Consider the following 24,742-nt stretch of genomic DNA (forward strand, 5'->3'; position numbering starts at 1 on the left):
CTCTCCTCTCGCTTGCTTGCTTGCTTTGTAGCTGGCGCCTTTCCTTTACTGTGGTGATTCCTCGGTTTGGCTGAAGCTAAGCTGATCCGGCCGGGGCGAAGCGCCCCCTTTTGCCTTTCCACGCCCAGACGCTCCATGAGGCAACCTCATGCCGGGGGTATAGGAGGCAACATGAGAGAGTCACCACAATGAAGTGCTTTATTCCCTCTCCAAGCGCCCAGAGAAAGGAAAATACTTTGTTCGTTTTGGACTGCCAAAGCCTCCTTAAGCGCCACCGAAAGGCTCCTCTGGCAGCCCAGAAAAACCCAAGATGGCTGGAATTAAAGGGGGAATGGCAGGAAACTGGTTGGGTCTTCGTGATGCTCTCAAATTTCCTGGGAAATTTTTCCGGGCTTCAGTTCTTAAGTAGAAAATGGTTCTTAAGAGGCAAAAAAATCTTGAACACCCGGTTCTTATCTAGAAAAGTTCTTAAGTGGAGGCATTCTTAGGTAGAGGTACCACTGTAGTGCCAAGAGCATTCTCCTAGAATACAATGATTGAGCTTGCAAATCAATATATGATAAACTGCATATCTATCCTGAAAAAAAGTAGTTTTCTTAAATCATACTTGAAAATCATTTCCCTGGTTCAGCTAGAGTAATAAATGCTGCAAAGATATGTTGATTCTTTTTTATCCATGTCTTTAACAGAAAAAATATTACTCTAGATGTGGTATATGAAATAAGATTTGTTGAGTGTCATCTTGACATCCCATATATTAGTATTCAATACTGCCTTTCATAATCCAAAAGGCATACCCTCCAGATTATATTTAATTCCCAGGTAGTTGACTAAATTTGATGAGAACTGTAGTTTAATAAATTTTGAAGACAGACAATTGGGAAACACTTGCCTAATGTACACAAAGCCAAAGTAAGGTTAAAATGATGTTGCAGCTCTTAAAATGCACATAGATCAACTTGAAAATGTTTCTGAAGTTGTTTTAAATACTGAATACTTTTCAGCTGTCATTTCCTTTTTCTCCCTACCACAATACTTAAAATAATGTGTTCAATGTATAGTATTACGTACTATATAGTATAGTATGCTATCCAAATTATTGCCAAATTAGTAAAAAATCTAGACATGAAACAAAATTGTATGGGTATACAGATATCACAGTAAATTGCACTCATTAGGCTATATTATGCTATATTTTAAAATTGTGCCTGCTGCCATAAAACTTAATTTATAAAATCATTACCTATGTTCACATCTGCCAAATATAAAACTTAATTAGACCTTAACATCTAATGGGTTGTGGGCTGTACATGATGTGTCTGCAGGTGGCTGGTAAGGCCTATACATATGGGCACGAAATGTTCTGCCACATGTTGGCCAGGAGTAAGCCAAGTTGGCTCTTCTATGACATATGGACTTCAACTCCTAGAATTCCTAAGCTACCATGATTGGCGCTCGAATTCTGCGAGGTGAAGTCCACAAGTCATCTACCCCTGTATTGGGCACACATGTGCACCATTGTCACAGCATTTGTATGAATTACTGCTATGAATAAACAATGCATCAATGACCCATCCACATATTTCAGTGCATGTACTTTTATTTTAAAATAAAGACTGAGCTGACAATTACAAAACCATTCAAACTATCAGTGAAAATTAACAATGAACAAGAATCGTATGGATTTAAGTTTATATACAAGGATGACACAACCTATGCTTTTGAACTCTGAAAATACAATGTTTTACATCAAACCATACTTAGATGAACTGCAAATATACATGCAACAGAGGAATGAAATACATGTCAATTTTTTTTAATTCAAGCTATGCATATTTTAAAGATAACTTGGCAGAACTATGAGGTTGACCCATTATTTTAAAAAAAAATCACTTAAATGCTGTAATTTAAAAATTAAACAATGCTTTTGGGGTTTCTTCATTTTCCAAGTAAAAAATTGTGAATCATAATGAAATAATACTGTATATTCTGCCCCATTTTCATCTATACAAAGGTTAATCTAATTTTGCGTTGGCCAATTGGCCTATCGTTCAATTCTTTAATAGCAGCCGCTGCCTCTTTGTAATTTACTAGAGCAATGACTGCTTCACCAGAAAACATTCCATATTCATTGTGCTGAACAGACAGAGATTCTGGTATAATTTTATAGCCATGGAAAAAATCCAGAATTTCATTAGAAGAAGCTCGAAATGGTATATTTTTTAATTTGACAAAAGATACATACTCTGAGTCACCACCAAAGTTAGAATCGGGCACAAAGCGGCTATCGGAAAAATTTCCAGGAATACCATCACTAAATTGAGGAGGACCTCTATCACATGTGCAGATAAAATCATCGGACAGGTTTCTATATTCACCTTCCTGCACAGAGGCCCCTTGTGAATCAGCAGAATAAAAGTTTTCATCTCTTTCATGACTATGGTGATGCCCCTGCATTTTTTCATTAGATGCTGATGAAATATTGATACCAAACTCTTGCATTTGCTCCTCGGGTATACATCTTAAGAGGACCTCTGTCCCCAAAAAGCATCGACGATTTAAGCTTTCAGCTTTTTGGGCCTGATTTTCTGTCCTGAATTTAACTAGTGCTTCTCCCAGTCCAACTCCTTTGTCATCATAAAGTAAATAAATGTCATTGTCATCAATGTTAAATTCTGCAAAGAATTTCTGTACTTCAACTTTGGTCACATCAAATGGAAAATTTCTTACATACACGCATGTCTTTGAACCAACGTACCCATCTTCATTACCTTTTACATTGCGATGTCCTTCTACTGATCTTTTAACTTCAGAAGACCCAATTGATTCTAGCACTCTTTTTTTGGAAACAGGGAAAATGTGAACTTGTTGTCCAAAAAGCTCCAGCTTCTGATAACTCAGCGATGATGTATATGCTTCTTCTGATCTGAATGTTATAATTGCATCCTTGTTTTTTGCCTTATAATGAGATTTTAGAAAAGTAATGTCTTTGTACGCTAAAGTTGGATCCTCAAAGAACTCCTGCAAATCCTTCTTTTTAACAGCAGAAGACAGATTTTTTATATATATATAATATTCCTTGTTCTGGGGGGAATGGGACTGGCTTGGAACAGAGAAAGGTGAATGTGAGTGGGTTTTAACCCTCCTTGGAGACCTTGAATGGGCATTTGCTGTGGTCCTCCTTGGAGAATGTGAATGCATAGGTTCCATTACCCTCCGTGGAGACTTTGAACCATTACGTGCGGTGACCCTCCGTGATGGTGATCCTGAACCAGTGTGTGCCATATCCCCCTGAGGAGATCTTGAAAAGTCATGTGCCATATCCCTCTGAGATCTTGAAAAGGCATGTGCCATGTCCCTCTGAGGAGATCTTGAAAAGGTATGTGCCATATCCCTCTGAGGAGATCTGGAAAAGGCATGTGGCATATCTCTCTGAGGAGATCTTGAAAAAGCATGTGGCATATCCCTCTGAGATCTTGAAAATGCATGTGCTATATTCCTCTGAGGAGATCTTGAAAAGGGATGTACCTTATCCCTCTGAGGAGATCTTGAAAGGTCATGTGCCATATCCCTCTGAGATCTTGAAAAGTCATGTGCCATAACCGTTTGTGAAGGAGGTTTTGAATAGCTGCCTTCGGTAATCCTCCTCAAAGGAGACCTTGATTTAACCTGTGATACTACTCTACGTGGTGGACTTCTGGACCGGGCACGTTTCCTTGAAGACAAGTAGCTTGGCTCTTTTTTTGGATGTTCTGTGTTTGAAAAATATTGTCCTTTATTCAAGTTACGTTGAAAGTGGAAAGAATCATCTATCTTCTCTTCTACAGTACCACCATGATTAATCCATGTCTCTTCATTGGAGGGACGTACTTCTACAAACCGCGAACCCATATAATTCCTATCCCGTTGCATTCCTTTCATGGCATCACTTAATGTAACAAATTTGACCAAACCATCTCCATTGTTTCGACCTTTGGTTTGTAACATAATTACTTTCTCCACTTGTAATCCAGAAAAGAAATTGAACACATCATCTTCTGTTGAAGAATAAGGCATACCACGTATGAATAAAAATAACCTATCAGATTGAGATGCTTCTTTCCAATATTTGTATTACTGTTTCGAGAGTCATTAGAATGAAACTCATCCTCCAAAGGAACTCTTGAATCATGGCTAGATTTATCATTTCCCTTTTGAACCATATTTGAAAGGTTGCCAACATCAGATGCTCTGGAATTATTATGACCAGTCCTCCTAGGTCCTCCTCCTCTTCCACCACGACCAAATCTTTTCCTATTAATTTCTATTATGCTCTGCATTTCTGCCTTGCTACTAAGAAAAAACTGTATACGTGAATCCTTGATAAATCCTCCTGAACAGTCCATTGCTTGTCTGGCATCTTCATCTGTTGCAAATATAATAAAAGCTTCCCCCTTTTCTCCTCCAATAATATGTACACCTCCATCAGGAATATTCAATCCTGAGAAGAAACGACGAATATCTGCAGAACCCGCAACAAGAGGAAGTCCTTGTAAACGTATGACTACAGCCATTTTGAGCTCAACCCACAGCAATAATCACCTGTGGACAAAAAGGCATACATGATAATAAGCCTTTAGTATATTGAAAGAATGCTAGGCCAACGCTACACCACTTAAAATAAAACAAAAATCCTGACCCTGAAAGAATAATGCCTACATTTCATATCATACAACCCGATTTAATCTGAATGTTTATAAACACTGGCCAGTGTGAAATAAATGTAGTTCCCAATAATAATCTCATAAAAGTACCAATCAAACTTTCACAGCATCTTATAAAAACCCAGTAAAAGAAAACATCTTGTTTTCCATTATCTGATATCCTGAACTACTTTCATCAAAAAGATGTCCTATCACTTCCAAGCAATAATAAAGTTTAAGCATTTTTTGTCAGGCCGGCTAATCTCATAAAGAATTAAATTCAGTAACTTTCTCTCCATGTTTATTCTTTCCTATGATTAGGCAGGCAACTGTACATCTTCCTTTGCGGTCATCAGGTTGGGGAAAAAGCCATCAAATCTGACAATATAAATATCAAGCTTTCAGAAGCTTACCTGGTTTTTCTTGGAAGGCCTGATAAAGGCTGTGAAATCAACTGTGGAAAGAAAACGAAACAAAATTAATGGGCAAGAAGCAGAGTAACATTTTAAGCCACATTCAGTGGGATATCCAGAACCATGGGGAACATTAATAACCCAGTAAGAAATAAAAAATAACAAATTGTTCCGATCCTTTCCCATTCCAGAGATGTACCAAAAACAGGATTTGTGAATTTCAATTGTATAGCTTGTTTTTCACGTTTTGAGAGAGGTTCATTATGCTCTCTACTTAAACTGATGTCAGCAACAGTGATATGACATTGATCTTCAAAATTTTGATACAGGTAAAAAAAATCTGATTAAAAATATCCTTTTCCTGATGTCCTTGAAAGTTCCACATGAAAAAGGCAAATGTCCAGTTCTTCTAACATGCTTTTTTCTTTTAAAAACATAGTAGAATGTTCATCAAAAATTGAGTAAGTGATCAAATTAATGAAGCATACCACAACTTCAGTAATTCCAGAACATATTGAAGATATACTAATTTCCCCGTAACACTTGCTGCCAATATGAATCCAGAGAAATCCAGTATGATAGAATAATTTTGAATTTAGAAGATAAGTACCTTGCAAAAGCACATGTGTAATGATTACATGCAGCAAAGGATTTATACAGCATTTGTAATATCCATATTTCACAAGTGCAAAAAAAAAACCCAGAAAAATTACACTCCAAGCTATATAACCTTAGAGAGGTAACCTTATCAAAGTCCCCTTACAATGTACACAGTACTGCAGTTTCCATAACAAAGACCTATTACAATGCCAAATACATGGAAGGAAATACATTCAATTTAATATTCTATTAATAGAATATTAACATCAGAACCCAAATCAGATATCTGATGCACAAAGAAGTTTTAAGACCATAAACAATTATAAAATATACTAAATATTCATCTGTCATTAAGCTTAGAACCAAACTTTCTCCACATCCTACAAAAGTATGGCACATCCAGCTTTCCTTTCCTATCCATAAGTAGTTTCTACATTTCACTGAAAACAATAGTAACTCAGGACAAGAATTACAACCTTCCGAGAGGGGCGGCATACAAATCCAAATAATAAATAAACCTGTTCAAAGCTTACATCAACAATTTATAGTTTTCATGCAATGCTAGCTAGCCAGTTACTATAGCTGTTACTGACATTATTAAGCAGCTCAATTTGTCCCCTGAACACGAATGGGTAATTAACAACTGGATCCAACAAAGAAAAATGGATAGTCTAATATCCTTTCCTTTATTTCCAAGAGGATTACTGCGCAATGAAAAACCTTCAGGAATCCCAACTGAAGTAAAATTATCAATTATTAAATTTTCAATTCCTGATTGTCAAGTAAACAAAACCACATATTAATCTGGTAACAAGAAAAAACCCAATAAGGAATTCAATAATTCAGCACAACTTATTTCTGAGCAGATACAATGGTACCATTAGTAAACTTTAAAACACCTTCTAAAAATCAACTGAATACTGTAGTTAACAACAAAAAAACCCACCTCCAGTTTGTATTATGCAATTCCGTACAGAGGATGAATAAAATATATGCCCTGCGTTTTATTCTTGTGTATTCACATGTAAATTTGAGCGAACAAGCAAGCATTGATTCCTGTTAAAACTGCCACATTCATTCCTATCCACACAATGACCACCGCTGGAGTAGTGCCTGATTGAACAACTCTTTTTCCCAGGAAGGTAGTTGCAAAGATGTATTACTCCTAGAGAATGCAGAGCGTAGCACAGCTCTGATTTCTGTGACTGCAATCCTGGTAGAAAAATAAGGTGCAAAAAAGACCAGATGGAGCGAAAACGTGTGTCTTCTCTCTAGCAATTATCAATACCCGTTCCTTTCCAAAGATGCGTTGACTAAGATGAGATCAGAGATGCACGTCGTGATGAAAATCAGCCGGTGGAAAAGCTGCGGCTCCGAAGTTTCATCGTCTTGTATGGCGTCCGTAACACAAATCCCGTTTGTGGTCTCACCCAATTCACTTCCTCCTCGGGAAAACGTTCGGAACGATGCCAGCGTTCCCAGGCAAAGCGCTATTAAACCAGCCCATGAAAACGCACGGACCACCAGACCACCGTAGCGCGTTGTTTCCTGAAACGACCTTCCGACGCAGAACCCGGGCGGCCATTTTCAAGCACACCAAGAGAGTCGGCCTTTTCTTTCCGTCCCCGTCCTAACCAGGGGAAAGTGCACTCGCTTCCGGCGAATGGTTTAAACGCCTCAATATTTATTTTTTTAAATCAAAAACACCGAACCGCAAAACGCCTCGGCATCACCGTCCCTGCAGCAGGAGCTGCCCGCGGGCGGTGCCCAAACGCGTTTGCCACCCCTTTTATTTACACGTTACCACTCGCCGACTTCAGTCGCGGCCTCTCAGCTCAGAAGAGGACGAGAGGAAACGGCACGCGAAGGTGCGGCTTAGAGGCCCCCCGTCGAAAGCCAACGACCTCACAAGCGCGCGCAAACACGCATACGGACACCCGTTAAAGAATGACCCGCTCGCTTTTCATTTGTACTAACCAGGCCCCCGGGAGTCGAATGAGGCCTCGAAAGAGCCTCCGCTCCGTTATTTTCCGCGGGAAAGCCCGCGCTTACTTTTTAACAGGTTCTATGAGGCAAAACGCCTCAAGCCTCTTCCCCCTTTGGACTCGGGCGCGCCAATCTCTCCAGGCGTCCGTCAGGAAAGCAGCGGCGGGCGTCTCGCCCTCCCCCCGCTTCGACCTCCCGAAGCGAGAAAAGACAGATCCGCAATATACAAAATGGCAGCTGCGCTTCCGCTTTTATCTCCCCGCGTCCCCACCTCAGCAAAGACGAGCGCGACTCTCCGCGCGCAAGCTCAGAGCGCTACTTTTAAAAACGCATGCGCTATGCCCCGGAAGCTCAAAGTTTAGTCGGGCATTTTATGTTGCTTAATTGTTTCTAATGGCCGCTAGTTAGTGCAATTTTTTTTACGTTAAAAAAAACATCAAAAGTTTTGTAAAGAGGACGGACGGGAGGAGTGCAAATTTTTTTTCCAATAAATTTTATTTATTTTTAATCTTTATACATCTCATGTCGCGTTTGCTTTCTGAGTTTCGTATATCTGAGTTTCATATGCACCTCTGACTACCGTCCCTGTCCTATTGTCTTATTTTATCGTTACTTTTTATTTATGCTTATACAAACTACTACTACTATCTTATACATGTTTGACAAATAAATAAAATAAAATAATAATCAATATTTTTCTTAATAATTCAATTCATTTATCATTTCATTTTTAATACGTATTCTAATATCCTTCCATTTCTAAAACCTAGCCCTTCTCATATTTCTTTTCATGTTAATCTCTTATTAGTCTTTTTCCCCTCGTATTTTATCTCTATTTTAATTATTTTGTTTTTCCCCCTTTTTCTGTTCTTTTCCTTCTATACCAACAATCAAAGATCTGGTCTTTTTCCACCTTGTACATTATATTATGTTTTAATATATTTTACTTCACTTCTTTTCTAAATAATAATAATAATTTTAATTGATTTTCTCCTCTTTTTCATATCATTCTTATTCTGTAATGTAAGCTGATTTTATCATCTTAACAGTTCATTCCATCCCTTTATTACATTTCTAACAATCATTCAAAACTAGTTTTTATCTCATGCACCATACAAAACATTTTTCAGAGTTACTAACTTTCAATCTTGTGATTAGCATTTACATTCTTCAAATACCTTTTATGTTATTTTATAACTTCATTTTAATAGACTATTCATATATATTTAATACAAATGATTTTTTTCCTCGTTATAACTCTTCTATATTCAAAACTGCTCAAAGATTATTACACCAAAAAAGAGCTGTGAAAATGATAGTTCCACCAGACTTGAAATACTGGGATTAGACAATTTACAACTACATTACCTCCGATCTGACCTAAATATAGTTCATAAAATCATATACCAAAACATCCTTCCTGTTAATGACTACAGTACTTCATCTTCAACCCTAGCAATACACGAGCACCTAATAGATTCAAACTAAATGTAAATTGCTCCAAACTCAACTGCAGAAAATACGACTTCAGCAAGAGTGATCAATGTCTGGAATGCAGTACCTGACTCTGGTTTCTTCCCCAGACCCCAAAAACTTTAACTTTAGATTGTCTACAGTCAACCTCTCCCCATTTTTAAGAGATCTGTAAGGGGCGTGCAAAAGCACACCACTGCGTCTACCGTCCCTGTCCTACTGTCCTATTGTCCTCTTTTATTGTTACTTTTACTTATGTTTATACAAACTACAGTACTGTACTACTATTCTATACATGTTTGACAACTAAATAAATAAATTTAAAAAGCTAAATTTAATAAAATTTTGCAACCATCCATTTAATCATGTCAATGATGTCCTAATCTATAAAGGATGTTGACAAGGGTTTTTTTTTATTTAAGATCACATAGGTAATAAAATAATATATGTAATTCACTCTCAATTCGTGGTTTTTTTAAATGCAATAGTTTGTTTTAATTCAACAAAAATAATAACATGGGGGGAGAAGTTCAGATTAAGACAACTTTCATGGACTGGTATTCACTCATCAAATTATTAAAATGTAATCCACATAGAAACATAGAAACATAGAAGACTGACGGCAGAAAAAGACCCCATGGTCCATCTAGTCTGCCCTTTTACTATTTCCTGTATTTTATCTTACAATGGATATATGTTTATCCCAGGCATGTTTAAATTCGGTTACTGTGGATTTACCAACCACGTCTGCTGGAAGTTTGTTCCAAGGATCTACTACTCTTTCAGTAAAATAATACTTTCTCATGTTGCCTTTGATCTTTCCCCCAACTAACTTCAGATTGTGTCCCCTTGTTCTTGTGTTCACTTTCCTGTTAAAAACACTTCCCTCCTGAACCCTATTTAACCCTTTAACATATTTAAATGTTTCGATCATGTCCCCCCTTTTCCTTCTGTCTTCCAGACTATACAGATTGAGTTCATTAAGTCTTTCCTGATACGTTTTATACTTCAGACCTTCCACCATTCTTGTAGCCCGTCTTTGGACCCGTTCAATTTTGTCAATATCTTTTTGTAGGTGAGGTCTCCAGAACTGAACACAGTACTCCAAATGTGGTCTCACCAGCGCTCTATATAAGGGGATACACAATTGCAAGGATTCCATTTAATAAAATTGACCCCTCCTCCACCTTTCGTTGAATGAGCCGCAGGACCTGTCGATACTTTTACCAGGCATAGAGACAGCGAAAGCGGTCCCGTGTACGCCTGCGATTTTTTTTAAGCCCTCTTGCCGTTCCGTAGTTTTAGTTTCAAACCCGCCTTTCCACTCCATGGGGTGGGCGGGATCAAAGCTTCAGTAGCCATGGCGACGCTGCGGCGGTGTCTCGCCGCGGCGCTGGTGATGCTCCCGCTGAGTGCGGGCCGCGGCTTCTTCCTCCCCTTGCGCGACCCACAGAGCTGCACTGGAGATCAGTACTTCGACATCGCCAGCTTGGACTGTAAACGTTGTGGGGAGTTCCAGAAGCAAAGCGCTCAAGGTGAGACTACCTGGAGGTTCAGCCTGATGGAGGGCGGAGCTTTATAAAAGGTTCATACAGAAGCTGCACTGAATTAAGTGGACCTTCTTGAACAGGAGTCTCCAACATTGGCGGACTTTAAGACTTGTGGACTTCAACTCCCAGCTGGCTGAGGAATTCTGGGAGTTGAAGTCCACAAGTCTTAAAGTTGCCAAAGTTGGAGACTCCTGTTCTTGAACATAAGTGCATGTAGAATTGCATGTACATTTATTTCCCTCAAAGAGCAGATAAATAGTTGTGCCACCTAGCACAGTGGTTCTGTGACCCCTTAATAATACCCCTCATGTTGTGGTGACCCCCAACCATAAGTCTAGCACAAATTCTCCCAACCGAGCTTCAAACTGGCAGGAAGGTCAGATTAGTCGGATTGCGAAAATATATTCCAAGACGCCAGAATAGAACCTTTAGTTCCTAACACCATTTTGGTGACCACTGTGAAATGGTCGTTCGACACCCCCCCCCCCCCCAAGGGCGTCCCAACCCCCAGATTGAGAACCATTGACCTAGCATCTTTGGGACATTATATATGGGCAGATCAGGAAGAGTAGCTGCTCTTTGTCATTGGATCACCTCTAGGGAAAAGAATACATATAACCACAGGGAGAAGTTAAGCAAGATGGTTGCTTTAAAACGTATATATTGACAAACTATTTGTTTGTTAATAAAAGGACAAAACCCCACATAATCCTGATGCTTCTCCAGTTCTTGCTTCATGCTGAGGGTGTAAACAGAAGCAATAATCAGATGCCATATATTTTGCTGGATCTGGAGCTTTTGTACAATCAGTCTCTGTCCAGGCAGAGAAATACTAAATGCTTGGATTATTGGGCAAATGCCAACTATTATGCCATTGAGAGACTGAAATTGTTATAATACATAGAGAATAATGAGAAGTGAAAGTTTCGTTAGCTAGGTAGAAGCATCTTGACTCACTTTCTCTCTGGATGGTGGCCAGACAACCTTATTTAGCTCGAGATTGCAGGTGGGTAGGGTAGAAACATTACTGTATATAATTACATTTACACATTCTTAAAATTTAGGTCCTATAGAAACATAGAAGACTGACGGCAGAAAAAGAACTCATGATCCATCTAGTCTGCCCTTATACTATTTTTTGTATTTGATCTTAGGATGGATATACAGTATGTTTATCTCAGGCGTGTTTAAATTCAGTTACTGTGGATTTACCAACCATGTCTGCTGGAAGTTTGTTCCAAGGATCTACTACTTTTTCAGTAAAATAATATTTTCTCATGTTGCTTTTGATCTTTCCCCCAACTAACTTCAGATTGTGTCCCCTTGTTCTTGTGTTCACTTTCCATTGTGTTCAATCTTCCATTAATCTTGAGCTTTATATTTAGAAGAAAAAATAAAGCAACTTCTCCCAATTGCTATTAAACTGTAGATTCTTTACATGGGAATTAAAGTTGGTATCTGGGTACAAGGAAAAAAACTTAATCCCCTTTCCATTTATTGATTAATCTCAATATTAATGGATTCTCACTAGTAGTGAAGGACAGTGAAAACCCACTAAAGGCACCTTATTAAGAATATTTCAAAATCTGATTCTTATCAGTTCCCTCTGCATTTTTGGGATCTCAAGATTTATTCATTCATTCATTCATTTATTTATTAATTAGATTTGTATGCCGCCCCTCTCCGCAGACTCGGGGCGGCTCACAACACAATAAAAACAGTTTGTAACAAATCTAATACTTTACAATATAAAATATTTAAAAAACCCATTATTAAACAAACATTCACACAAGCATACCATACATAAATTGTATAGACCCGGGGGAGATATCTCAGTTCTCCCATGCCTGACGACAAAGGTGGGTTTTAAGGAGTTTGCGAAAGGCGAGGGGGGTAGGGGCAGTTCTAATCTCTGGGGGGAGCTGGTTCCAGAGAGTCGGGGCCGCCACAGAGAAGGCTCTTCCCCTGGGGCCCGCCAATCGACATTGTTTAGTTGACGGGACCCGGAGAAGGCCCACTCTGTGGGACCTAATCAGTCGCTGGGATTGGTGCGGCAGAAGGCGGTCTCGGAGATATTCTGGTCCGATGCCATGAAGGGCTTTAAAGGTCATAACCAACACTTTGAATTGTGACCAGAAATTGATCGGCAACCGATGCAGACTGCGGAGTGTTGGTGTGACATGGGCATACCTAGGGAAGCCCATGACTGCTCTCGCAGCTGCATTCTGCACGATCTGAAGTTTCCGAACACTTTTCAAAGGTAGCCCCATGTAGAGAGCATTACAGTAGTCGAACCTCGAGGTGATGAGGGAATGAGTGACTGTGAGCAGTGAGTCCCGGTCCAAACGCCCCCCTCGCCACAGCTGAAAGATGGTTCTCTAATGTTAGCTGCGGATCGAGGAGGACGCCCAGGTTGCGGACCCTCTCCGAGGGGGTCAATGATTCCCCCCCCCCAGGGTGATGGACGGACAGGTGGGATTGTCCTTGGGAGGCAAAACCCACAGCCACTCCGTCTTATCAGGGTTGAGTTTGAGTCTGTTGGCACCCATCCAGGCCCCAACAGCCTCCAGACACTGGCACATGACTTCCACTGCTTCGTTGATTGGACATGGGGTGGAGATGTAAAGCTGGGTATCATCAGCGTACTGATGATACCTCACCCCATGCCCTTGGATGATCTCACACAGCGGTTTCATGTAGATATTGAATAACAGGGGGGAGAGGACCGACCCCTGAGGCACCCCACAAGGGAGAGACCTCGGGGTCGACCTCTGGCCCCCCACTAACACCGACTGCGACCGACCGGAAAGGTAGGAGGAGAACCACTGGAGAACAGTGCCTCCCACTCCAGCCGGCGCAGAAGGATACCATGGTCGATGGTATCGAAAGCCGCTGAGAGGTCAAGAAGCACCAGGACAGAGGATAAACCCCTGTCCTGGGCCCGTCAGAGATCATCCATCAACGCGACCAAAGCAGTTTCCGTGCTGTAACCGGGCCTGAAACCCGACTGCTGGGGACCTAGATAATCGGCTTCTTCCAAGTACTGCTGGAGCTGGAGTGCCACCACCTTCTCAACAACCTTCCCCATAAAGGGAAGGTTGAAGACTGGACGATAGTTATTAAGTACGGCTGGGTCCAGGGAAGGCTTCTTGAGGAGGGGGCGCACAAGCGCCTCTTTATAGGGTGTTGGAAAGAATCCCCTCCCCAAGGAAGCGTTGACAATCTCCTGGACCCAGCTCCGTGTCACCTCCCTGCTGGCCGAAACCAGCCAGGAGGGACACGGATCCAGTAAACAGGTGGCAGAACTCACAGCTCCAATGGCCTTGTCCACTTCATCAGATTGCCTCTTTTTTCAGTTTTGATTTTAGTATTGGAACCTGCTATGAACATCTATTGTCAAACCAATACACTACCAGGAAAAGTGAAGATTATATTAGAAAAATGATTGCTATTTATTTCTTTAATTTATACAGTCATCCATTTCTTATCCATGATTGCTTCTCTGGGCAATGAATATACTGTAAAATATTTTAAACTAATGAAAACAGAAACAATAATAAACATAATAAAAAATGGTGCCCTGGAGAGAGAACATTTAGAGTGTCTTTCAAATACAGGTAGTCCTCAATGTATGACCACAATTAAGCCAAAAAGTTAAGTCGCTAAGCAAGACATTTGTTACCTTAGTTTTGTCCCATTTTACAAACTTTCTTGTCACAGGTGTTAAGTGAATCATTGCAGTTGTTAAGTGAGTAACACGGTTGTTAAGTAACTTCCGTACTGACTCTGCTTGTCAGAAGGATTGCAAAAGCTTATCATGTGACCCTGAGAAACTGCAACCATCATAAATATGAACCAGTTGCCAAGCACCCAAATTTTGATCACATGATTAGGGGGACTACTGCAAGGGTCATAAACGTGAAAAATAGTCCTGTCACTTTTTTCACTGCTATTGTAATTTTGAATAGTCCCTAAATGTAAGTTAAGGACTACATAGTTGAAATATATTTTTTAAACATTTTTTTAAATTCCTTTCTACAAATTCCATTTTTATAACAAAACACACATGCCTTAAAATATATCAGAAAAATACATATACATTTTCAATATTTCATAAACCAATATCTTATTTTGCACCTTTTTCAACACCTATTTTCTAACCCAACACTTCCGTCTTCCAATCTTCATCCCCTCTTCCTACTTTCTTACTCCTCCTTTCCCCCTTCTCCTTCCCTCCATTCATTGTCTCTCTATTAACTCCCTAAATTTTCTACTTCTTTCCACTCCTCTACTTCCTCTTTCTACTTCCTCTTCTTCCCTCTAAAACCTTTCCTGAGTGTCACCCAACCTCAATCCACTTACATTTAAAAGGCAATTATTATGTTCCTTATTTTTATACTAGCAGTGCCACTTCTCAAACAATTGTTTATAATTTCTATAACCTTGCCATATGTTATACCCTTTTAATGCCACCTAATCCTCTAGTTTTGTTCCCTAGGACAACCACCAATTAATTCAATTTTTATTCTTTATATATTGCTATACCTTAATTTTAGTAGTTAATTATAATCTTTTGTGCATCTTAATTTTCTGCGTTATTGCTTCTTCTCTGCCTAGTATCTTTACTTATCTTTATCTTTCCCCCCCATTACAGCCAATTCCAAATACCCAATGTATAATTCTTGTTATAATTTTATTACAATCTCAAACTAATAATTCTTGTCCTTAAATTTTATATCTTATATTGTTCACCAAAAAACCCATCATAACTGTTGGAAGTTTTCTTAAAAACTTTTGAAATCAACCTAGGTAGAGAAATTTAAGAGATCTCTTTCAATCTTATCCTTATTAAAGCAAATATTTTAATTTGAAGCCAATAATACAACAAGGCATTGTGTATTTTTCAGGTACATCATGTGACTGTCTTCCAGGATTCAAAAAAGTTTTTGATAAAGGTGGAACATCTATTTTGTGTGAAAAATGTCCAGAAACCATGGTAAAATCAACCTAAAATATTTCTATTAGGAAAAGTAGGTAGAATAATTGTGTACATTTTTTACGTTACAAACTTCAAAGTGAGTTTTCAATTATTATAATCTTTCATTTAGAATGGAGTTACTCAAGAGGGATGGGACTGCACTACTTGTCCTAGTGGTTTAACTATAGAAGGAAAATGTAGATGTGCTAATAATGAGATTCTAGGTAAGAATTTTATAAAGTTACTTTATGCTTGTTTGTTTATGTTTCTAGGCAAATCCATGTAGAAAGATATACCTGAGATATATTTTAACATTTTAGTTAGTGAAAGTTTTATTTATTCCAGGAACAAAAGGGATATATTCCAATTTGTTTTTTAAAAATAAAACAATTCATACATTTTTTTTCAGCTCTACTACTATTCCAAACTAACTGAATGTAAATTTTATGGCAATTTTCTTACTTCTTCGTTAAAATGAAACATCTCATTTAGAAATCAATGATAGTTTTACAGCAAAGTAAACCTGCTGTGTTGCACAAGCTGTAATAAAATCCTTTCTCTGAAAATATGTTCTTCCTCTGAATTTATACTTTTGCAGCAAGTTAGATTATGATATCATTTCTCTCTTTGATTAAAATTGCAACATAGAATAGTGTTGAGAGAGACAACTTAGCTTTTGTTGTTACATAGTTAAATATAAAGTTTCCTTTTAAAAAAACATGTAAACTGATTTTTTTCCCCTATAAAATACGTGGTAGAAATAAGTGATCATACATGAGTGAAAAGCACATCCATATTTACACAAAGTTAATTTATCATTACTCAAGGTAATATATTTTGGGGGATATAAGACGCACCTTAGTTTTGGGGGAAGAAAATAGGGAAAAAACAATCAACCTAACAGGTATTCATCTAGCTAGTCTTTAGTCTGGTTAGCTTCAGCACATTAGTTTGCTGGTTTTGAGCCCATGTGCTTGCTTTTCATCTCCTGGTTGGGGATAAAAAGCAGCTTCTAAAACACTTCACTTCTCTCTCTCTCTTCAGAGAGAGAAACATTGAGAAAATCAGGCAAAGGGAGGATAGCTTCACTAACAAAGCACAGAAGATGCTTCACTCCATTAGTACCTCGTTAGGGCTGAAAAAAAGGCAGAAGAGATTGCTTCACTGTTAGCACTTTCTTAGGGCTGAAAAAAGGCTCACCTGATTGTCAAAGGGAGCATCAATGAACTAAGCAAGCAAAACATGGAATATTGCATTAGCATCTCGTTAGGTTTTTTTTTTTAAAGCTTAGTAAAAGCTATATTTGGAATATAATTTTAGCCTCTTTTAGAGGAGAAAACAGTGCATCTTAAACTCTGAAAAATATGATAATTCTTGGAAAGGTCATAACCAAGATCTCCAAATTCAGAATCGTGTATTAAGCAATGTCAACTCAATTTTATGGATTTGCTATTTTTAAAGATGCATTTTAAATCTACATGGTATGCATACATTATCCATTATATTTAAGCATAATATGGTATCTATAGTAATATTTTTACTAATATTCTTGTACTTTTTTTTAAGTGGAAAGAAATATTAATGGTTCACTACTGAAAGCTGCATTATGTGTTCAGTGTGATGGAAAGGAAGAGTCATTTTCAATTGCAAATGCATTAAATAACATGTAAGTATCTTATTTATATAAGATGTATGTTGAATTAGGAAAACAACATTGGCCGTTCTTATTTATTCTCATTAAATTTGCAAAATTGCAATAAATCGGATGTTTGCCAAATGTAAATTCAACCCTATTTGCAAGGTGACTTTTTAACACTGATTTAACTCTAGTGTGGTTCATTGCATTGCCATGATACCGGGATATACTGTAGTGCAGTACATAACATTGCCATGGTACTGGGAGATACTGTATTTATTCATGTTACTTATTAACCTAAGAACCATTGTATCCTTTATTTAAGATTATTTAATATTAAACTCTATGAACATTCCTCTCATTTCATTTTATCTTTTGTAGGTGCAAAAGATGTCAACCAACCTTTATCAGCATTAACAAATCCTGCAGTTGTTCTGAGCCAAATATTTTTGTAAGTGTAAGAAACAACTGATAATAAAAACAGCCACTTTCAATGTTTTTTGAGCACCAAGAAGGGGTATAAATTTAATAAATAATCATAGTTTACTGCAAGGGTAAAATGCTACCAGTTCAGGATGGTTTGGGCGTACCAATAGTGGCAGCTGCCAATAGTTCAGAGAACTGGTGGCAACAGCACGAGGCTCTGTCCACTCACCCAGACCTCACAATTTTCTTGTTTTTAAACCCCTCGCATGCGCAAGACGTTCTGCGCATACGCAGAGGGTGAAAAAGTGTGTGCTTCCGAATCAGTAGAGAAAGTAAGTAGATTTCACCACTGGTTCATTGTACTGAGTATGGAGGTTGGTTCACGTAAACTGCAGGCTTCTATTTTTCACCGGTTCTCCTAGAATAATGTGGAGGAACTATTTATCTTTCAAGTCCAGTCCATTCGTAGTGCAGCAACCCTACTGTAGTCTCCTCCAACTCCATATGACACTCCCAATTTGTTGGAGCTTTTACAGGGCATACATGGAAGGGATGGGAGTTAGGTTTGGCATAACTAAATCTGAATTAGGCTGCTGTACTAAATAGATATCAGTGGATTGTTCACTAAAGTGAGACATAGATGTCCTCCAAAATTCTTTCCTCACGCTGCTTTGAACCAGAGTTAGGATAGGGCCACAACACAAGAGCATGCAACAGATTCAAACTTAATACGAACCGCTCCAAACTTGACTGTAAAAAATATAATTTCAACAATCGAGTTATCGAAGCGTGGAACTCATTGCCGGACTCAATTGTGTCAATCCTAACCCCCAACATTTCTCCCTTAGACTCTCCACGATTGACCTCTCCAGGTTCCTAAGAGGCCAGTAAGGGGCGTACATAAGTGCACTGGTGTGCCTTTCGTCCCCTGTCCAATTGTCTTTCCTTTCTCTCACTTATCATATATATTTTCTTTCTTTCATATATCCTCTCCTCTAAGTTCACTTTACCCTTATATATATTACTACATGTCTATTTTTCTTTCTATGTATTTGTGTATTGGACAAATGAATGAATAAATAAATAAATAAATAAATAAGGGCACGCATCTAAATGGTGAATTACTGAAATTCAAGTGGCTTTCTTTCTGAGCTGCATCTATTATTGGATCTTCGGTATAAAATAAACTTTCTTATTTTTAGAAGGGCTTCTCTAGGATAAGACTCTACCTTTAAAATATATATATTCATGACAAGATTTATTTTCAATTTCAGACAGGAGGTTTATGTTTCACAAGCACTGGAAATTTCCCTCCAAAGGCAATTACAACAGTTCGATTTGGAGAACTAGTAAGTTATTTTTATTTTATAAAAAATAAATATTTACAATATATTTACAAATTTACAAAAGCATTGGACTCAGGACATGAAAGAATTAACTTATTACATTTAATTTAATTTATTAAATTTTATAAGCCACCCAATTCCTTGTGGACTCTGTATGGCAAGCAACAAATACAGCAATATAAAAACAATTTAAATCCCTTAAGATAAAAGCATTCATTACTACTAGGCTGGAGTTGGAAGGTATCGCTCAAAGGCCTCAGGCCTGCCGGCAGAGCCAGGTTTTCATGGCTTTACGGAAGGCCAGGAGGGAGGGGATGGTATAAATCTCTGAGGGTAGTTCGTTCCAGAGAGCAGGTGCCGCCACAGAGAAGGCCCTCCCACATGGTCCGGCCAATCGGCATTGTTTAGCCGATGGGACCTAGAGAAGGCCATCCCTTTGGGTTATAATCTGTTGCTAGGAAGTATGAGGTAGAAGACATAGATTTGAGACAGAAGAATTGTAGATTTTAAGCTTCTACAGTGCATAAATACATTATTTTTACCTGCAGCATATTAACATAAAAGCTACGTTTAATGGACAGTAGAACCACAGGCACAGAAGTCAAAAGAAGCTACTTGACCATGTAATCCAACTTAGTGCAGAAATCTTTGTCAAAACATCAGTGTCAGATAACTTTCCAACTTTCTTTTGAATGCATCTAGTGAATGAAAATCCACCAATAGATTTGATTTTACTAATGAATTTTCTTATGTAAGAAACCAGATACTCTAATGTCTCATTCAGAAATTGTCTTTCTAAATCTATCCAAAGTCTTGATAGGCTTTCAAGAACCATATTTTTTGGAGCATAAGATGCATCTTTCCCCCCACTAAAAGAGTGTGAAAACTTGGGTGCGTCTTATAAATCGAATGTAGCCCTGCCCAGCCACCTCTACCCTTTGGCTTCTGCCTCCCAGCAATTTGCCTTCTTAACAGGAAACAGCACAGAGGCTGATTAGCACAAGCAACTGATTATCGGCCTCCCAACCATCAGCTGATTCAGGCAGGAGGCAAGCAGCAATAGCGCAATCCCTGCAGCCAGAAACTATTAGCGGCTTGTGCTAAAACTGAAAGCGAAACTAAAACTGCAAAGAGGTAAATTGCTGGGAGGTAGAGGTAGGCAGATTTTTATTTTCCTGTGCTAACCAGGCTGTGCTGAAACTAGCTGTTTGGTGCAAGGAGGTGAGTCGGTAACTAAAAATGCCTATAGAATGTTCAAATTATTAGACTTAGTTTTTAAAGACTGCTTTATTATTGTTCTAGACCAGTGTTTCCCAACCTTGGCAACTTGAAGATATCTGGACTTCAACTCCCAGAATTCCCCAGCCAGCAAATGCTGGCTGGGGAATTCTGGGAGTTGAAGTCCCAATATCTTCAAGCTGCCAAGGTTGGGAAACACTGGTCTAGACAACATAACAAAATAAAGAAGCTTTTTAAAATAAATGCTTGATCTGAAGAGGCCAGGTGCTATTGTATCGTCTTTCAAATAGCAAAGAATAATGATACTTTCAGAAAGCTGTATCAATTTATCAGCATCTGTACAAGTATAGTCTGAAATGTAACAGTGTCCTGATGCAGTATTAAGATAAGGCATTGAGTTAGATCTTGATTTAGTCACGTTTGAAGTAAATATTTAAATTTAAAAATTTAAATAATTAGGAGAAGTTAGTATAACTAAGTTTAAGAAAACTTCCTGGCTTTAATATACTGCCATAATGTACATTTCTCCAATTCTTTGCTATTTCTATGGGTCAGGCACACATGCACAGAAATACACAGAAAACAGTGTACATCGCTGTTTGCTGGGAGGCAAATTTCTGGGAGGCAGAGGCAGAAACTTTCCCCCTTGTTTTCCTCCCCCCAAAACTAAGGTGCACCTTATACTCCGAAAAATACGGTTTTTGAAAAGTGCTATTATTTAATTTTGGTTGCTCTCAAGTCAAGTGTTGCTGATTCTTTGAAGGAAAAAGTCATGAGAGTTCAATCTTGTTTATGTCTGGGATTGACCTACGAGCAGATGTTTGTAGAATTATATCAAGATATCTTTGACATCCATGCAAATTCATTAGAGAAATCGGTGATGCTAGGAATGGTTAGTGGAGCAAGAAGAAAGGGGATGCAAAGAACATGCTGGCTTGATCAGCATGTAAAGCTGATACAAAGATGAACAGCCAACAACTGAAAGAAGCTGCACTTGACACGACATCAGGTAGAGCACTTGCCTATAAAGTTACCAGAAGATGGACTAAATGACTAAATATCTTGGTACCTCTGCTAAGAATGCCTCTACTTACGAACTTTTCTAGATAAGAACCGGGTGTTCAGAATTTTTTTGCTTCTTCTCAAGAACCATTTTCCACTTACAAACCCGAGCCTCCGAAACTTTAACCGGAAAAAGCAGGGAGAAGCCTCCGTGGGGCCTCCCTAGGAATCTCTTGGGAGGAAACAGGGCCGGAGAAGGTGGGGAGAAGCCTCCGTGGGGCCTCTCTAGGAATCTCTTGGGAGGAAACGGCCAGAGAAGGTGGGGAGAAGCCTCCGTGGGGCCTCTCTAGGAATCTCTTGGGAGGAAACAGAGCCGGAGAAGGTGGGGAGAAGCTTCCGTGGGGCCTCTCTAGGAATCTCTTGGGAGGAAACAGGGCCAGAGAAGGCAAGGAGAAGCCTCCGTGGGGCCTCTCTAGGAATCTCCTGAGAGGAAACAGGGCCTCCACCCTCCCTGTGGTCTCCCCAATCGCACACATTATTTGCTTTTACCTTGATTCCTTCGGGAAAAATTGCTTCTTCTTACAAACTTCTCTACTTAAGAACCTGGTCACGGAACGAATTAAGTTCGTAAGTAGAGGTACCACTGTAGTTAAAACAACAAATCTGAACTATTTGAACTATTCCATTTCTAGGGCATCACATTGAGATCAGAATGGTTTTATAAAAATCTTCAAGCAACAGCAGCTGCTTGCTGGGTATGTATGAAATTACAGTAATTTTCTTGACAAATTATTGATAAATATTTGTGATCCATACATACTTTATATAGTTTTTAGATTAATAGTAGCAGTTGGGTCCAGAATTTCCATATCCATTCCATAAGTGTAATGTCACATCCCAACATCCCTGTGGTCCCGTGATCAAAATCTGAACCTTCACACGCTCACACCTAGGACCAATTACAATGCCCTGTGATCTTACAGTCATTTGCAACTTTCCATGCCAGCTTCCCTTGAAAGTCAGTAAGGAAGCCATCAGGAATGGGCACAGGGGGCTGAACTAAGTCACCATCACACATACGCCATCCCACAGGGCCTTTGAGCTCACACTTTTTCCAGACCCATCCTCGAATACAGCTCATCTATTTGGAACCTATATCGCATCTCAGACATTAACACCCTTGAAAATGTCCAAAGATACTTCACCAGAAGAGCCCTTCACTCCTCCACTCGAAATAGAATACCCTACGAGACTAGACTTTCAATCCTGGGCCTAGAAAGCTTAGAACTATGACGCCTTAAACAAGATCTAAGTATTGCCCACAAGATCATATGCTGCAACGTCCTGCCTGTCGGCAACTACTTCAGCTTCAACCACAACAACACAAGAGCACACAACAGATTTAAACTTAATATCAACCGCTCCAAACTTGACTGTAAAAAATATGACTTCAGTAACTGAGTTGTCGAAGCGTGGAACTCATTACCGGACTCCATAGTGTCATCCCCAAACCCCCAACACTTTACCCTTAGATTATCCACGGTTGACCTATCCAGATTCCTAAGAGGTCAGTAAGGGGCGAGTACAAGTGCACTAGAGTGCCTTCCGTCCCCTGTTCTATTGCTCTCCTATATCTCCTATACCTTTCTTCTATTCCTATATCTCTTCTTCTATTCTTTCATTGATATGTTCTATTCCTATACCTTCTTTTCTATTATTTCTTAGATATATTTTACTATGAGTATCTCCTCTATAACCTTCATCGTGTATTTTACTATGTGTATATAGATATATACCCACTAAAACCCTCATTGTGTATTGGACAAAATAAATACATACATACATACATACATACATACATACATACATACATACATACATACATTGTGTTGGCCACTCAAACATCCTCTTTACCTTCCATGCAGGAAGGGATTGCTACTCCTACCGCTACTGGTGCATTGTGTGCGCAGCTTTGTATCTCTGGCGTGCGCATCCAAGTGAGATTTTGCTTCTGAGCATGTGCAGGAAGCAAAATCTTGTGAGAAGATGTGTGTGCATGCAAGATTTTGGCAGGTTTCTTTGCTTCCAGGCGTGCACGCACCCAAATCTCTCACGTGTGTGCATCCCCTTGCAAGATTTTGGTTTCTGCGCATGTACAGAAGCAAAATCTCGCTCGGACACATGCACGGACACATTTTCACTACCGGTGCAGTGTCTTCATTCGTACCGGTAGCAACCCGCTACTGCCTCCATGCCTGCCTTGCACCCTCCCCAAACCTTGTTGCATCTCTCATGCACCCTGTCCAAATCTCTGCACATCTCCCTTGCAACCACATGCGTTCCCTTCTAGCCTATCCTACCAACTTGCTTACAAGACACTTGGGACTTGCAACTTTCCGCTAGCTTCCCCACTGACTTGGTTGTAAGAAACTCACCTAACCACCATTGAATTCACCATTGAATTCTCCGGGTCCCGTCGACTAAACAATGTCGTTTGGCGGGCCCCAGGGGAAGAGCCTTCTCTGTGGTGGCCCCGGCCCTCTGGAATCAACTGCCTCCTGAGATTAGAACTGCCGCCACCCTCCTTGTCTTTCATAAATTACTCAAGACCCACCTGTATCGCCAGGCATGGGGGAACTGAGACACCTCCCCCAGGCTTTTATATTTTATGTTTGGTATGTATGTGTTGTTTGGTTTTAAATGATGGGGTTTTATATGTTTTTTTCCCCTTTTAATATTAGATTTGTTCCACTGTAACATTGTTTTTATTATTGTTGTGAGCCGCCCCAAGTCTTCGGAGAGGGGCGGCATACAAATCTAATAAATAATAATAATAATAATAATAATTATTATTATTATTATTATTATTATTATTATTATTATTATTATTAATGGTTTTAGCACAGTGGAGTCACAGGGCCAATTGCATGGTATGATAGGGATTGCCATCACCAAACAATGCAATCGCATTGTTTTATAGTCACATTGCTAAGCAACAGAAATTCTGTTACCAGTTGGATTGTAAGTCAAGGACTAACTGTATGGAACATAATGTTCGAAAACAACCCATTTATTTTCTTTCATTCATAAGAAAAAAAACATTATTTTCTTTTTAAATCTTTTATGTAATTTTACCCTCCATTCATAGTTGCTGGCTTATTTTCTTTCAGCTCTATTCCAACCTTACATCTTGCCAAGCCTTGGGAAATATGTGTGTTATGAACATGAACAGTTTGAGCTCGGCCACTCCCGATGCATGTGGTTTGTTTCAATATGTGTTTGCAAACACGGTTGGACTGGGTACCGTTCATTCAATATCATTTTGGTATGTTGTCTTTGTCAGTCATTCCTGTGAATTGTACGCTATATGCTTTTGTCTAGGTAGCCTGCAGTAAACACTGAATAATTGTT

At 39.1% G+C, this 24,742-nt stretch overlaps 2 protein-coding genes across 4 annotated transcripts in view; one reads left to right on the forward strand and one right to left on the reverse strand.

Annotated features, from left to right (window-relative positions):
* Positions 1-1,582: 1,582 nt before the first annotated feature.
* Positions 1,583-7,835, reverse strand: RBM12B (RNA binding motif protein 12B). The gene is given in 4 exon segments (XM_070748068.1): positions 1,583-4,100; positions 4,103-4,581; positions 5,096-5,136; positions 7,748-7,835. Coding segments are annotated over 2 exon segments (2,547 nt in total). The 5' UTR covers positions 4,554-4,581; positions 5,096-5,136; positions 7,748-7,835; the 3' UTR covers positions 1,583-2,004.
* A 2,653-nt stretch (positions 7,836-10,488) lies between these two features.
* Positions 10,489-24,742, forward strand: part of TMEM67 (transmembrane protein 67) — a 47,959-nt gene continuing 33,705 nt past the window's right edge. The window contains exons 1-8 of one of the 3 annotated variants that reach the window (XM_070748062.1): positions 10,489-10,689; positions 15,612-15,700; positions 15,813-15,906; positions 17,249-17,348; positions 17,700-17,769; positions 19,019-19,093; positions 22,024-22,086; positions 24,502-24,656. In XM_070748062.1, the coding sequence (XP_070604163.1) occupies positions 10,515-10,689; positions 15,612-15,700; positions 15,813-15,906; positions 17,249-17,348; positions 17,700-17,769; positions 19,019-19,093; positions 22,024-22,086; positions 24,502-24,656 (821 nt within the window). In that variant the 5' untranslated portion in view covers positions 10,489-10,514. Of the gene's footprint in view, positions 10,690-15,611; positions 15,735-15,812; positions 15,907-17,248; positions 17,349-17,699; positions 17,770-19,018; positions 19,094-22,023; positions 22,087-24,501; positions 24,657-24,742 lie in introns of all 3 variants that reach the window. The other 2 variants (XM_070748063.1, XM_070748064.1) reach the window with 2 other exon arrangements.

The sequence above is a fragment of the Erythrolamprus reginae genome, chromosome 3 (assembly GCF_031021105.1).
Source record: "Erythrolamprus reginae isolate rEryReg1 chromosome 3, rEryReg1.hap1, whole genome shotgun sequence".
Classification (NCBI taxonomy): Eukaryota; Metazoa; Chordata; class Lepidosauria; order Squamata; family Dipsadidae; genus Erythrolamprus; species Erythrolamprus reginae.